The sequence below is a fragment of the Penaeus monodon genome, chromosome 14 (assembly GCF_015228065.2).
Source record: "Penaeus monodon isolate SGIC_2016 chromosome 14, NSTDA_Pmon_1, whole genome shotgun sequence".
NCBI classification, from domain to species: domain Eukaryota; kingdom Metazoa; phylum Arthropoda; class Malacostraca; order Decapoda; family Penaeidae; genus Penaeus; species Penaeus monodon.
This window is the reverse complement of record NC_051399.1, coordinates 15,409,902-15,427,401: the sequence shown is the minus strand read 5'-3', so window position 1 is coordinate 15,427,401 and position 17,500 is coordinate 15,409,902. Positions and strand designations below refer to the sequence as shown.

Sequence of the window (17,500 nt, the reverse complement as noted above, 5' to 3'; positions counted from 1 at the left end):
GAGCACGCGCGCTCTGGTCACGAACTGAAGGGTCAAGCGAGATCAGATAATAACGTCATCTACGCCCTCGCTGAGTGAATGGTTCCTATTTGGGACTTGGATCCGCATGGTAAACAGCCACGTGGTCCACTGGTAACAGAAATATGTATATGCTATATTGCTCGGCCACCTACTCGCGCCTCGCCCTCAAGGCGCCTTTGATTTGCCTCAAGGGTGATCTAACTTGGCTGGTCGTCTCGTTCTCGTGCGTTGCCCTGGTGCATCTTCGTGGCTGCTCGTCCCTGTCATCCTCATCCTCCTGGTCCTCGGTGTAATCTATCTGTCCTCGATGTCCACACGTCGTCGAAAGTCTTGCACAGGTCCTCCTTGACTTCGGATTCGTCTCGACTTCCTCGTAGTCCTCGTCCAGGCCTAACTCGGCGGCGGCCTCGTCCACACGTCCTCACAGATCTCGTCCAGGTCCTTCTCGCGTCCACACGTCCTCGTAATCTTCATCTACAGACGTCAGGGCAGGAGCGGCATCTCGGGGCGGCTGATACCTGCGCTGACGAGCTCCTGGAGTTGACTGGATCTGCGGGCGTCCGCCAGGCGTCGCCGATCCACAGCATCCTGGGGCGACTGGTACCTGCGCTGGCGAGTTCCTGGTTCTTCGCTGGATCTACAGGAGTCTGGCAGGCGTCACCCATCCACTACATCATGGGACGGCTTAACACCTGCTCTGACAAACGAATCCTGGTCCGTAGGCCTATGGCGATCATCCGATGATGTCCTTCCTACAGCATCCTAAGGTGACCGATTCTGCAGCAGGGTCCTTCTTTGGTGCCGTGTCGGTCCGACTGCAATATATAGTAGGGGAACAAGATCATACATTTAAGGGCCAAATAGTAAGAGAAATAGAAATGCAACAGAGAAGTAGGGGTGTTAAGTACCACTAGCCGGTTATTTATACAAATTTGCGGTTTTTAATGTAGGGTTTTTATATATTTTCGTCTTTTTTTTCATTTTGTGTTTTATTTCACAAAGATAAAGATAAAAATAGGAGAGGGAGACGTCAGTAGCAATCCGCATGGACCAGGCTTGAACTACCATCCATCTCTGATAGATATGAGAGTAGATAAGGGAAACGACAATGGCAATCCGCAAGGATTTACTTGAACCACTGTTGTCACACAGAGAAGAAACAAATGTAATTTGTACATCATGTACGAGTCACTCGTCACGACTGACAAAATTGCGGGCTAAAGATATACATCATAAATCTTTACGCCGGCACTGAAACAGCAACCAACCTTATTAATGAAAAGGTTTCAGTGTCTTTTGTCCTGTGTGGATGAGTGTGTGTGTGTGTGTGTGTGTGTGTGAGTGACAGCTAGCGTGAGTGAGAGGGAAAGCGAGAGTGACCTCACACAGAGAATGAATCACAAACACGAATATTAACGTTCACTATTAGAAAACTGAGGTAAATTAGCAATGCTAGCTATATAAAATTTTTCCAACTACCTTATTGAATTCAAAATTTAATGATGTGCGACAGAATGTACACATGAATGAATGGTGACATGAAAAAATATTCGCAAGCTATTTAACAAGCAAATCTTCTCAGGGTCAGCAATCTGAACTGCCGAGGTACATGTCTAGCTATGCATGTTAGTCATCATTGACGGGGGATCCTATACCCAAAGTGCCGTACATTGACTGAAGCGACTCGAGCCAGGAAAATCTATAAATAACCTGCTCTTTTCTGCATATCTGTGATGGGCACTCACGACATTTCTTAAGGATATTTACGAATTACATGATCCCCTGGGAATTACCCAAAACATGCTAGCGACTTCAAGAGGGGAGAAAGGTGTGATTGATAAGCGAATAATTATTCTAGCTTAAAACCTAGTCCTACATTAATTACGTAACCGCGGGTCACACCGACTCAAAGTTGCCGATCAAATGAATAACTTCAGTTTTACCTGTATCTACTTTTCGAACGTCGGAGCGCAGACCTATTAGGCGTTTATGCAACTCCAGGGTAATATCGGCAATCCTGTGCACTATGCTATCGGGAAGATCCTACGCTTTATTCAGTATAGTAAATTTTAATAAAATTGCGTTACATGCTCCGTTCTTGCGCTGATAGAATGTGTCACCACTGAGCATTTGTAATGATGCTACGGTTAATCCCCAAGGCGTCAACAAAACAACAACCAAATTACAGGGAACCAAGCAGTCATGTCTTGACCCTTCCCACGTTTTCCCCTAACCCCAAGAGAAAGAGAAAGTTTGGGTCAGGTCAGGGCGAGAGGAGGAACGAGATAAAATTAAATGATATTCGTGATAAGATAAAATCACGAACGCGTTAAATTCGTTGCAGATGAAACAACATAAATCTCTAAAAACAAGAGAAATTAATTAACTACTTAACTAACAAACGATATTCATGTTTATTGACCACAGAAATGCAATTTGAGGTGAAAGGAATAGTGTGAGAACGTGCCATTTGCTGTCATTTAGCACTTCCCCCCCCCCCCCAAAAAAAAACGGCTTAATACGTGTGTGGGCGAAGAAGGAAGGGAAATGAAATAATAGAAAGGGGCCGAAACGTGTACTTACTTGTTTTTTTTTTCTTAGACATGTCTTCGGGAACGGTCAAGCGTTTTTTCTTCCTTGGAGGTGGTGTTCGTGCTGCAAGCCGGAAGGACGCAGTGCCCGTCCTGCCACCAGTTTGTAAAAGGCTATAATCCTTAGTACAATGGTGAACAGTGGGTAGTTATACTGGTTAACGGCGTGACTCTTTATTAATGAGAGTTGACACATAGTATGGGAACACACGAGACAATGTCTATAAATATGGGTAATAGCGGTATGCTGGGACACGGGTCAGGTCAGCCAGCCCGGAGGGGGAGGGCTAGGCTGACAAGCTCTGGTCACAAACTGAAGGGTCAAGCGAGATCAGATAACAATCTTCATCTACGCCCTCGCTGAGTGAATGGTTCCTATTTGGGACTTGGATCCACGTGGTACACAGCCACATGGTCCGCTGGTAACAGAAATAGACTTTTGTATATGCTATACACACACACACACACAGACACTGCTGGAATTTGAACTTAACATACAGGTGTCATATTACTGTAGGGTTGGTATTCGTGGCAGTGAGCTGCACCTTATTCTTTTAATGAATTCAAATATCGGCTCCAATGCACATGCATATTACACTAGGCAGTACGTGAAGAAGGTTATGTGACCGCAAATTCAGAGATATTGATTGTGCAATTTACTGCCAAACTGATATTAGAAAAAAGAAAAAACATCCTATGTGTCGAATATTTCAAATGCAGTATTACAGTGATGCATCTATATCATCAAATAGGTGTATGGGTGTAAAAAATATTATCAAGGTATTCTATTTGCATTCCATAATTTGTTTCTTTTAACCTGGAAACAGCAGATAAGTAGGAAATTTCCATAATCCTGTTTGAAAAGGTCGTTTCGAATCCTTCTTACTTACAACACTGGTTCACTTGCCTTGACTTTTTTTTTTTTTACTATCTATAATTTTTAGCAACACTTGCCCCATGTTTAATTGTCTTTCTAATTGTTTTAAATCTCGAGATTCAGAAGTTGGACCTGGTATTTAGTTTCTACTATTAAAAAAAAAAAAAAAATGGAAAAGATTCCCTGATATAAACTGATTTTGTTCTTCCCTTACTGTAGAGAAAATGGCGATAATTATGGCTACTGGAATTTGGTAGGCTTGCCGTAAAACCATTCCTCCTTTTTATATATATATGTGTGTGTGTGTGTGTGTGTGTGTGTGTAAAGGTAAAGAAAATGTAGTACATGTTTCTAGCACTGACATCCATGTGAAGTCTGTGTGGATCTCTCCAACCAACAGAGCGCGTGACTCTAAGGGAGAGCCGGTACGTTGTAGTCCGGCTGGAGCAAGAGTCGCGTCGCATCGAAGTGACCGGGACGGGGCAAGAGCGATTGCGGATTATCGATCTCAGCAATGTGCAAGAGATGAAGGTTCGTCACCTCCAGGATTTCACACAGATGGTAATCTGTGTGTCTAACCATTATGACCTGGTGAGTTCTTGGTACACCTTCCTGCTTCTTGCTTGTTCCCTTTGTTATCTTATTTGCGTTTACTATCCTAGTTTTGTTTTTTTACCTCTTAGTTATTCTGCCTTATCATTACTCGTATAAGCAGAAATATTTTTTCTTTTCTTCTGAATAGCACATTTCATCACGTACTTACAGTTTCTGAGTTTCCAAGATGGTTGGCATGCAAAGAGACTTCACAAGGAGTTGACTGAATTCTGCCAAAACCTTGGCATAAATTTAACTCTGAGCCCAGAGTCCAAGACTTCGCTACAATTTGGCATAGTTACAGTCAAGCAGAGGGAAAAACAGCTGGCCGATTTTTCGAGGGTTGTTCTGTCCAACGTAAGTTGGTTCTTTTGCTATGCTGTAGATTCAAGCATGGTTTATAACGAATTTATAATATGTGTGTGTGTGTGTGTGTGTGCGTGTGTGTGTGTATTGAACTTGTTACTGATAACATCCCATAAACGAATTTACATAACCTTAGTGTATTTTCTGTCCCAAACCAGGCATTTGGGTCCAGCAAGCAAGCCGACGTGGCAGCAAACCTAATTGCCATGGGTAGTCACAACAAAAATTACTTCCTATCCATGGAACTTACGCAGGTAGAACTCGCTAACCAACTTGGGATGTTACCTGACTCCGTCTTCGTTAAACAGGTTAGAGTGTTATGTATGACAAATAAAAACATACTATTATTAAATAAAGTCTAGTGATGGTGGAATGGTTATATGATATAGTCAATCCTCATTTAATAGACCGCGACTTAAACGTCCATTAATTCCTCTCCCCATTTAAGTGACTAAATACCTAAGGGGAGTTTAAGCTTCTATAATGGTGGGACTTAGGAAGAAATTAGGATTAAGCAGCTCTTAAATATTAACTTTGCCAACTATTTCTTCTTAATTAATATTTTTACTGTCATTTTGACATCTCAAAATTGACTGCATATTTTTGTTTATCATATGAAGACTGCGTTCATGTGTATTTCTTAGTCTTTCTCTCTCTCTCTCTCTCTCTCTCTCTCTCTCTCTCTCTCTCTCTCTCTCTCTCTCTCTCTCTCTCTCTCTCTCTCTCTCTCTCTCTTATTTCGTTACATGTCAGATAAAAGTCGTCCTCAGGGTTAATGATGAATTTTAGAGGGATTTTTTTTATAGATACCTATATTGAAGGTAGAAAACTACAATATTCTAAAATAATAAAAATCGTTATTAGATGGTTTGTTAAAAATACATACACTTTCCTATCTATTTCATCCTTTACGATGTTATGTGGTAATTTGATTTTGTTCAAATAAAATTAAATTGCTTAAGATGCATTAAACCTGAAACCAATATAAGGAAGGAAATGAAATTTGTGACACTTTTGTGTGACCATTGGATCAATGTGTTCATTAAACTGATCAGAGTTTTTTTTTCATCGTAGAAAAATTTGCAATTCCCTTTCTAAAATTCATCATTAGACCCATAGAAAGTCTGATACCAAATTTGGTGTTCTTATCATGTAACGATAATGGCAAAATTTGCCGCTAATCCCCCGCCTACGGGGTTCTCAGTTATGAGAAGCAGCCTCGACATGTGGAAGCTTATGGACCCCGGTCCTTGCTTTCTTGGAGGATGAAAAAAAACCTGTACAGTAGTGTGGCTGTCGAAGGTGTAGCGGAACGCATGGTCCACAGGGGGAGCCTGGAGGATGGCCTCCTAGAGGCCGAGACTCAAGTCGATTGTGTGGAACCAGGTCAGAGGTGTTTGGTTAACCTTCAAGGGTTCTTGGGCGTTTCTGTATAATGTGCGCAAATGTTACTATGTAAATTAGATAGTATATTTTAATTCCTAGAAGAGGACAGTAGTTTTGAACTGGCTCCTCATGCTACCCAAGTTTCTAAATTACATGTTGAGTACTATTGATATTTAAACTACACCAGCTATGTGTCTTAGGGAGTGGCAGCTGAAATAAAAGAGATGTGGGTCCATGACAGTGCTAAATTTTACCTAAAAGCAATAGGGTACAATGCCCGTCTGCTTTCAAGCTCACCACACAGTAGTCGGGCACCCTGCTGAAAAATAAAGGGATTTTTTTTTCTTGGGGGGGGGGGGAGGTCATGCTCATTTTCTTGTTTTGCTTTCAAGATTCATGATAGCGAAAAAAAAACTAAATTTTAGTCTCTGCCTTCCCCTATTACTTGCCATGACTTGTTAGATACATTAAACTATACATTCATGTAACGAGCTATATAAGACTTTTTTATGATATATAGTATTCTATACCCTGCCAAATGCAGGAGGTACTTTGTCCTAGCTTTCGTTTATTTATCATTAGTTTCACTGTTATCGAATTTAAAGGACCGGGATGAAACTTTACAAGCGAAGAGCCTTGCGGCTAAGGACGGGTCTGGGAAATTTTGTGCCTACCTGCACAGAAGCTCTGATAGGTTTTCTATTGGCTAACTTCTGTGCATTTCAAATAAAACTGGTTGTAGTGTTAGCTATAATTTTCGGTGCACCTCAGTAAACAATTTCCCTATTCACATAGCTCTTCCGGCTGATGGACCAGGACAGCAATGGTTTCATAACGCTTAAAGAATTTTGGGATGTGATGGTTGTGTTCGCTCGTGGGAAGCCAGAGGAGAAAGCTAGGCTCATCTTCAACATCTACGACATCTCCCGCACAGGCCAGCTGTCTGCGCCGGACTTGGTAGGCATGGTCAGGTGAGTGCAACCAGACAGTATGCCCGGGAATTCCTAAGGAGCACTTCCGAAGTGACACCGTTTACATTCACATTTGTACATCATGTACATCGCTATGCAATTCACGGGCCTGTTAAATGAAGTGCAGTCATGTGCAGTCAACCTCTTGTCTAAATATCAAGGGAGAGACATGAAAAAGAGGGAGGGAGATAGACAATGGCAATGAATAAAACAACATCATTAATAAATAATGAATAAAACAACATCATTAATATTGACTAAGAATAAATAAGCCATATATTCATAAATGCGAAGTTTTAAATGTTTTCGTGTACAGTATTTAGTGATGTCCGTCTTTATGATAATCTATGTTTAATTATCCTTCTTACTCCTTGAAGGTCTACCCTGGGAAGCGAAAGCAAGAACCAGGACCTCAACCACATCGTGCAGACGATGCTGCACTCCGTTGGCGTCAGCGCTGACCAGCCCATCAACTTTGAACAGTTCCAAAAGATATTCAACACAAGGAGTGACGTCTTTAATCACGTTCAGATTGATGTGCTGGAAATGTCACGTAAAAGTAATTCTCGCTTCAGCCTCTACGATGAGATCCCTACAGGAGGTTTCGCTGCCGAGGCAGCTCGGAAGGAGTACGACGAGGCTCGCCAGGAGGTGCTGACCCAGGAGGAAAGTGATGAAGTTCCAAAGGACAAATTGTGGTTGTGTGTCGAGCTGTCCGAGAGCTTTCGGTCCATCGTGAACAACATCAAGAACAAGCAACAGACTCTTTTCTGGGGAACATTGTATACTATCGTAATGCTGCTCATATTTGCCGAGAGGGCCTATTATTACACGTGAGTTATTAACATTCACTTCTTAGATGCATAATTTCAAGATGAAATACTCACACACACACACACCACAACACACACACACACACACACACACACACACACACACACACACACACTCACACACACACACACACACACACACAATCAGCCTAGCTTGCCCTCACTCAGTCTAGCTCCTCCTATTTCTCTTTCTCTTTATTGGCGTATGAAAAGGTATTCTACACATTTTGAACGATACCTTTGGCGAAATGCACCATATAATATTTCTTGTTTGTTTTGTGAAATTTGAAAATGGGCATAGTTTGAGCAACAATGAGAGGGAAGGAAGGGTGCACTTTGAAAAGTATAAAAAAATTTGTTATGTTCTTGAAATGTTAGGTTTGGTGTAATAATAAACAGTAAATTTGTATGCTGCTAGGAAACCACAAGAGGGGGAAAATAAAAACACCAGAGAACAATGGTGGTAGCTGTTCACGGGTCATGCTAGGACAAATACAAACATGGTCCTTGCAAGGGGCAAGAGGGACTGAGATATGGACCAAACAAGGCGAAAGTGAGTAAAATGCATGTGGCCAGCTGTGTGACCCTGAATCTTGTTACCAGATTAACAAGAAACACGGCTTGGTGGGAAGTGTTTAGTGAGAGCTAGGAGAAGCCTCAGGGAGGTTTCCTGACAAAGGAGGGAAGATCATGTGTAGTTCTCGGACGCTGGTGTGAGCCTAACTTAGTCAAAAGGGCCATGCCTCGAAGTTATGGGGGTCCATTAATGGCTGATACTCCCAGCCTCTCTCTGATGCACTGGTGGTGAGATAGGTCAGAAGGGTCGGCTACTGAGGCGGGAGAGGACATGAGGCTGAAACCTTTCAATCTTCAACGAAAAAGAGGAAAGTAAATTCTGACTAAAGGGACTGCTTTCACTGCGTGCTTAAGGTTACACAGCAGGCTCTCTCAATGCCCACCTGAAGCAGAACTTTCCAACATCAGTTCCTGTCAACATCCAGCAATCCCACTGTTCCCACAGATGTGTCCTTTTAAGGCCCAGCCACTACAGGGACGTCTTTAGAACCAGATAGGATTTGGGGAGGTTGAAGTGTAGGCAATTCATCTACCTGTAAGAAGGACCTGACAGCCAACCAACATTATCAGGTGAATACTTATGCCATATGGAATTTAGCAGGTTGTTGAGCTTGAACAGAAGAACCTTTTATTGATTACATCTCTCTACTTGTGCTAGATGCAAGGAAGGGGAAGAATTTCCAATGGACAAGATTAATTGAATATTTAAGATTATCTGCTGTGTCAACAGCTAAGGTCTATGGATTAAAATGTTCAAATATTTAAAACATTAAAAATCTATCGATAACTGTCTCAGAATAAAAAAATAAATGACAATGAATATTATATTAAAAATCAAAGCTTAAATATATAAAAATTCAAAGCATGGGTATCATATTAAAAATCAAAGCAAGAATATTATATTAAAATCGAACCTTAATATTATGCTTTAATTGTATAAAATTATTGCATAAATATTATGCATAATTATTTATTTTTTTTCTAATATTATCCTTCCCTTGGTAACTATGTCACAATCCTCCCCCAATACATTTTTCAGTTTATATGGGGAAGACAAGTACATCTCTCTTTGGACAAATACATACGACTTTCCACTGCATGTGCGATCGTTAATGGCTCTTGGCATCCCTCACGTGTTCCACTTTTAGTCATCACTGGCCCATGAGTCAATTTTGTGTGCCCAATTCTTAGCCTTGTTAACACTACCTCTACTTGTTGTTTAGGATGGATACTGGCCCCCCAACTGCTAAGGTCATTTCATATCTCTCGCAGTTTGTTTTTAGAGTATGCCTCCATTGCTTCCTCCATTTTTTGCGAAGACAACTTCTGATGCTGGTTTTAAGTCAGTGTGTGGGAGAGGAAAACGAGCATCACAGGGCTGAGCGGCAGCTGTCTTGGCCTTCTGATTAGCTTGCTCATTCCCACTGACACCAGTATGCACTAGCACTCAACACATGGTTATCTTTTTACGTGCTGACATCAGAGCAAGCCAATCTTGAAGCTCCCTCACCACTGGATGTGATGAGTTGGTTGCTTGCAAGTCACTACGAGAGTTACAATATATTACAACAGAATGGTTCATAAGATTTCTAATTCTTTTGACTGCTGCAAGAATATATGTAACTCTACAGTGAAGATCGAGGTTGCTGAAGAAAGACTGACAAATGCAATCTTCCTTCTGCTCATTACTACAAAACCCACACCATTTTCGAACCATCTGTATATATTGTATGTGATTCTTGGTACTTGGTGTTGAAGAAATCTCTCATTGATATCTGCTTTGAATCCCTCCCCCTTCTCTATACCGACTAAATCTAGCTCGACCAGAGTAGTCTAACAGGGGAACTGGGGAGTTCCAATAGCTAGAACCTTGGTGAGATTTAAATTGAGATCTTCCACTAGATTCCTCCTTTTCCTACCATTGGATTGGCTGTCCTCAAGAGGGTTGAAAACCAATCTGGATATAGGAGATCCCGGAATCCTTTGTAGTTTCGTGTAGTAAATCATGTAGTCCTGGTGTAATGAAAATAGTGTTTTTTCACTCAGCATGCAGGGACTCCACAGGTGAAGACCTGAAACTCCATTTACAGATTCTGGGAGTCCAACATCCGGAGAGCTGTGGGAGTTGCAGATGAATGAGCCTCACATCGATAGTCAAGTTTGCTATGAATAAGCACTCAGTACAGCCCAGTAAAGCCACAGAAGCGTTGTGCAATCTGCATCCCAAGACAGGTGGGAAATAATCTATAATATACTAAGTACTTTCACCTTACTAAGCCTTCACCTCTGACTGTTTGATGTGAGGTACCCATGTAAGCCTCGAGTCAAAAATTAGACCTAAGTACTATATTTCTTAAACAAAGTGCAGTGGATTTGCTCCTAAATAGAAGGAAGGATGGAATTTTTCTCTTTTGTGGAAATGCATAACCATGGTCTTACTTGGAAGTCCCACTTCCATTGAATCTGTTCACATGATCAGCAAGGAGTTCAGGTCTGCAAGGACCTGGACCTGAAATACCTGTCGTGCCAATGTTCAGGCCCAGTCTGGCCCCTGGGCCTGTAAGGTCCAAGGAACATGCTGAAGGGCGACGGAACACCATGAATGTTGCCATTTTCTCCCTAGAGGAAACTGCAGACCAGCACTGTCTAATAGAGGTGCTGGGAGAAGTAGATCACAACCAGAAGGCTGAGCACCACAAAGGACTACAGGGAAGATACGGCATTATCATAACTTGGAGCCAGGGAATGTGAACTACACCCCACCCCTCTCACCTGTGACCTTTGGACCCAAGCAGTGCAACCCCCACAAAGCACCCATTAAAATTGCCTCTCCTCTGGCATCCTCACCACCCCCCAGTCAGCAGGGGGGAGGGGAGGGGAGGATGAGGTGAAGCAGGTCCACTCCTCCTTACTCGAGTGACAATGTCTATGAGAGGCAGAGCCAAGGGAATGTATGTAACTGAGTGATGAAAAACCTCCAGCATCGCAGAGGCGTTTTGGGGAGGTGAGGAATGGTAAGAAACCAAGAAATGAGAAGGAAATGAAACCCAAAGTAGTAGTAGGTCCCTTAGGATGCAAGTTAATATGTATTGGTCATTGCATATATTACCAAGATAAATCCCGAAAGATAAATGAGAATATATGAACCCCTGTCACCAGATACATTTTCTGGCTGCTGTAGTTTATTTTGTGAATTTTGTTTACACATAGATGAGTCCACAAGCGATTAGTCATCAAGAAGTCAATAAGTACCTCACCTAATTTCCCCATTCCTTATATTTTCAGGGATTTTTTTTCTATTCAAATGTCAATAAGGTCAAGATTATTACTGTTATCTTAGACGTTATGACTTTTTCATTTTATTAACAACAATGATAGCAAGGAAAATGAAATAAAAAGCTTGCTGATAATCAAGGAAATGGGTAAACAGGTATTACATGTGTGTACTAAATATCCCTGCGGCAATGTTTGTAAATATTTCTTACCACCCAAGTAGAAAAAGAGAGGATGGAAGAACAGGATGGAAAAAGGGGAGTAACAGCATCAAGCTTGCCTTCACAAGAGTGTGCGTTAGTGAGAGTTCAAAGCCTGTGGGAAACCACTTAATGGGTTCAAAGACAGTGTTTCTTGTATCCTTTGCCTGACTAAGAGGGCACCATGAGATACAAGCATTAAACATCATGCAACTTTAACTACAGAACCGTGGAGGCAGTCCTCTGTCTTTAGGAAAACATCAGGCATGCTGAGAGGAACCCTCACTTGCAAGGGGTCATGAGGAAAACGAACAAGATGTTAGAAATCCCTGGCAGCACACTGAACTGCACAGAACTGCCACAAAAGTTATCAGGCACATCCGAATATAGGCACTCCTCTCCCTCACTATCCCTCCCGAGCCGTGCCTGTCTTCCCGTGTGGCTCCATATGGAAAACATGTGGGTGACAGGAGAAAGGGAGCAAGCGGCTCCCAAAGCTTGTAAGCTTTCATCTTTAGTCCGAAGTTGAAGACTTGAGAAAACCACGAAACCGGGCCTCAGGAGAAGTAAATGTGGTCCAGACTGAAGGGACTCGGAAGGCAGTTTAGGTAAAGCAAAAGTCACACACTGAGTGGCACTTTGCTTCCTAGTGTCTTAGGGGGGAAACTAGCAAGATGTCTATAATTTCTTGCAGAAAACAAGGAGTCTGGTGGCACGATCAATTGTAAATCGCTGTAGCAAACAGCAGCAAATTCAGCAAGGGAAAAATCAGTACGTATGTCCCAACACCCAGCGACCCTCGTGAAGAGGACGTGGGGAGCTGGATAAGGGCGGAATGTACAGTTGCGGAATTATGTTTCAGTACACTTACTAGGTCCCACTTTTGTACATCTGGCAACAACATCGATGTAAACATAGAGTAGATAGTATGTTTATGAATGAGGCGAATATCCTAGGTTGATTGTAATAAGGAGTGTTATTCGTAGAATATAGATGACCAACAAGTGTATTAGTATCTATTTTTGGAAACTATGTATTTCATCTTTCGTTTTCTTCAAACAAGTGAAAACAAAACATGTAGTATTAGCTATCACTGACTTTGTAGTGGGAGATTTTTTAAATGCGATTTCCTGGAATTGTTTGTTTGTCGACATGGCAACACTTATGGAGGTGAGGCAGTATGTCCCTCACCTTTCAACACAATAATTTTCAATTATAGCTGCATATTTCTTGAAACATGAAAATACTTCATTCTTTCTACATCTATGTAGCTAAAAATAAATAAATAAAAAAATCGTTGATACTTTTGCAAATGCTTCTTGTGTGCCGTGGCTACACCATCTAGTTGCGGCTTATCGAACTTACGAAGTGACTGTTTCTTCTTCTTCTATATTTCTTTCTTTTCGCAACTAAATAAATAAACAGAAAACATGCGCCGTATTCTTCAATATAGAACAGAATTTGGACGCAGTTTAACATCGAGCTAAGATACCCGGCTCTCTGGTTATTTCACTGGGAGAGAAATTACTTTCCCTCATCCCAATGATATGGCCTCTATTTGCAATTTCAGATTGACCTGAGTCCATCTTGAAAAAAGGGTGTCACTTCCGATTTCCCATGTCATTATGACGTTATATGTCATCGGACATATTTTATTTCTTGTTTAGCATACATTAGGATTTGCCGCGAAATGAATATTCCGGAATTAATTATCATAAAGATAATCAAATATACGATTTCATGTTTTTTATTTTTCTAGATGGTTCCTCTTTCTTCAAGCACTCAAGTTCCGGGTGAACAAACAAGCGTTTAGATGACTTTTCAGGCACCGGGAAATAAATATTTTTATCGTAAACATATTAAGTTTATGTATCAAAGCTTTGACATGCACTGACAAATACAAAGGAAATATAATTTGCATACGTGTCAGATAAAAGTAGAGAGCGAGATTAAATTCATATTTATCAGAGTGAACAAGATTTTTCTTTCAATATCAATATATCAAATATAGTACGATACAAATATTGGGAGTCAAGTTTTTAAACTTCTTTTTCACTCTCCTTGGTACCACTCAGCTGATCGAATGCGACTCCCCAGAGAAACGTCACTACTTATGAAATAATAATAGCGAAAATTATGGTCAGATTTTATCACAAAATAAAACGCATTCAGAACAACCGAAAAGAATTATACATGCTGTTTATACATATTGACTTCGTATTTCTATAAACACTGCACACACACACACACACACACACACACACACACACACACACACACACACACACACACACACACACACACACACACACACACACACACACACACACGCGCACACGCACACACACACACACATACACACATACACACAATGTAAATATTTCATATTCATTGTAGCCCTGCAGCGGTTTTGCGACCAGCTAATGATCTATTATGAAAAATATAATGTAGCATGTTTTTTGTTTATTGAGTCAGTTCCAAGTGTCTCGTTCAGGCGAAAAAACGGTCCCTCCATTAGTTCGATTAGCCGTTACTAGATGGTACAGCTACAAAAACCGTTTAGAAAGGTATCGGTGAATTTGAAGAATTTTATTTGATACAGCTGCTCTATACATAGATTTTTAAAGCATGAAGCATTTACAAGAAATACGCAGCTATAATTGACACTCTCTGTGTTGAAAGAAGGGGGAAATGCCGCTTCACCCCAATAGGTGTTGTAATTTCGATAAACAAACAATTCCAGGAAATCGCATTTGAAAAATATCCCACTACAAAGTGAATGGTAACTAATGGTAACGGATATTGTTATCACTTATTTGAAAAAAAAAATTAAATGGCTTACATAGTTTCCAAAAATAGATACTAATACATTTGTTGGTCATTTATGTTCTACCAACCACACCTTTTCTTAGAGACAACCTGAACAAATGATATTTGCTCTATGTTTACATCGAAGTGGTGCCAGATGTACAAAAGTGGGAACCATCAAGTGTACTGAAATATAACTCCGCAACTATACTTGGCAAGGATCGAAGCACACGAAAGAGGAAGGTGCTCTCCGGTCGCAAACAGGAAAATCGTTTCCGCATGAATGTGCAATACAGATAACGGCATGCGGAGGGGATGCAGTGCTATGGGATGCTTACAAGGACAACGTTCAGTATTACATATAATAAAGGCAATAGTATATGATTTTAAAGCACAGCTGACTATATCTAATATAATGTTCACATTCTGAAATCCCAGCATAGAGCGCGAGCACGCCGGTCTCCGCCGCATTGCCGGTCTGGGGGTCACCGTCACTAGAGGAGCTGCATCAGCCATGATGTTCACTTACTCCACGCTCCTAGTCACAATGTGCCGCAATGTACTGTCATTCCTACGGTGAGTCATCTTACTTTGTATTTACTCCTCCCTGTAATACTTTTCGTGTGATGGTGTACTCCACCCCCAACCCTCTCTCTCTCTCTCTCTCTCTCTCTCTCTCTCTCTCTCTCTCTCTCTCTTTCTCTCTCTCTTTCTCTCTCTCTCTCTCTCTCTCTCTCTCTCTCTCTCTCTCTCTCTCTCTCTCTCTCTCTATATATATATTATATATATAATATATATATATATATATATATATATACCTATATATAAAATATATATATATATATAATATATATATATATATATATATATATATATATATATATATCCTTCTCTCTCCTCTCTCTGTATGTATTATTTTACTAAAAAAAAAAAAAAATTAATAGCCAGAAAAGAAATGGGAAGAAGAAAATTCAATTATTTTAAGTCCCAAAAACCAACACTTACTCCATGTTTCTTTCCCTTTTTTCGTATAGATAGTAAATCGCCCTTGAGTTCTGTCCGCCCGTTTAACCAACTGCGAATACCATAAAAACGCGGGTAGCATTATTCATTTTATCTATGTATGTATATGCATATAAACATATACATGTATGTCTTTCTGTCCCTCCCAAAGCATAATAGCTGAGGAGTTAATCTTTCTGCAGGTCAACAATGTTGCATCGCATTTTTCCATTCGACAATATGGTGGATTTTCACCGATACATCGGAGCCTGGGCCCTGTTCTGGACGCTGGTGCACATTATTGGGCACTGCATCAACTTCTACCACATATCCACGCAGACAGCCATGGACCTGGCTTGTATTTTTAGGGATTTCTTTAGGGGGCAAGTCTATTTGTGATTGAGCAGATCGTGTTTTCCAGACGATTGTAATATTCATTTATACTCTTGTAAAGCATTATACCTAGCCTATTTATGTATCAATTTAAGCTAGATTAAGTACTGTAATACTTGTTATCGATCCAAAAATTAACCCACTGTTTCTCATTCCTCTCGCCTTTATAGTACTCACGTGTTACCCAAGTTCCACTACTGGTGCCTGCAAACCATCACGGGCCTCACGGGCGTCCTGCTTACCATCCACACGCCGCTATACGTTTTGCGTTTTTTTGCACGGCGGCATTTTTCGGGCTCTTCTGGCTCCCCCCAACACCGTATTCTTTTGGGTCATGGTTTCCTGGGTCTGGCAGCTCGTACAGGGAAGAAGCGGGGAAAACAGAGGGCTTATGTGATTTTTAAATATAATAGAAAAAATTTTTTTTTATATTTTTTTTAAGTAAATAAATTTTGTAAACGTTTTTCAACGTTAAATTTTTTTAAAATTTTATATTTATTAAAGAAATTTTTTTTAATATAAAATATATTTTATAATAAAAAATTATAAAAAAATTTATATTATATATAAAAAATAAAATAAAAAAATAAAATTTTTTTTTTATAATAAAAATTTTTTTATTAAAATTTTATTCTATTTATATATAATTTGATAAAAATTTTTTTTTAATATATGAATAATATTAAATTTATTTAATTTTATATATATTTAAATATTTTAATAATTTTAAATATAAAAAAAAATTATTTATATTAATTATATTATAAAATTTTAATTTAAAATCAATATATTATATTATTTATAAAATAATAAAAATTATAATATTTATAATAAATAATTAAAAAATTCAAAAATTATATTTAATTTTTAAAATAAAAAAATTTATTTAATTTTAATATTTTTTTTTTTTTTATATATTCTATTTAATTTTAATATTTATATTTTTTAAAACCCATTTTTTTTATTTTAAATATTTTTTTTAATTTTAATTTATTAAAAATAAATATTTTTTTATTATTTTTATAATTTTTTTATTTTTATTATATTTTATATTTTTTTTTTAAAAAATTTTTTTTCCCCAATATAATATTAAATTAAAATTAAAAAATGTTATTATAATAAAATTATAATATTAAAATATATATATATATTTATATATCTATATTATATATATAAAATATATTTATAAAATTTTTAAAATTTTATTTTAATAAAAAATAATAAATATGTAATATAATTTTTAATAAAAATTTATATATTAATAAAAATAAAATGATATATAATAAATAAATATATATAAAATATATATTTTTCCCCCTTTTTATTTATATATATTTATAATATAAATTATTTTAAATTTTTATTTTTTATATATATAATTATATTTAGATATTTTATTTATATATTATATATTTTTTTTTTTTTTTTTAATAAAAATTATATAATATAAATAATATATATATTAATATATTAAATTATTTTTTAAAATATATTTTATATTATTTATTTTTTATATATTATAATTTTTAATTATATATATATATATTAATATATATATTTATTTTATTTATTATTATATATATTATTTTTTATTTATTTTTTTATTTTA

The 17,500-nt window shown here is 38.4% G+C and overlaps 1 protein-coding gene across 1 annotated transcript in view; it reads left to right on the top strand.

Annotated features, from left to right (window-relative positions):
- LOC119580595 (dual oxidase-like) overlaps positions 1–17,500 on the top strand; it is a 108,829-nt gene that overhangs the window by 65,126 nt on the left and 26,203 nt on the right. The window contains exons 18-25 of the mRNA XM_037928705.1: positions 3,890–4,080; positions 4,255–4,440; positions 4,608–4,757; positions 6,631–6,806; positions 7,184–7,639; positions 14,935–15,072; positions 15,702–15,881; positions 16,062–16,249. Of these exons, the coding sequence (XP_037784633.1) occupies positions 3,890–4,080; positions 4,255–4,440; positions 4,608–4,757; positions 6,631–6,806; positions 7,184–7,639; positions 14,935–15,072; positions 15,702–15,881; positions 16,062–16,249 (1,665 nt within the window). The remainder of the gene's footprint in view (positions 1–3,889; positions 4,081–4,254; positions 4,441–4,607; positions 4,758–6,630; positions 6,807–7,183; positions 7,640–14,934; positions 15,073–15,701; positions 15,882–16,061; positions 16,250–17,500) is intronic.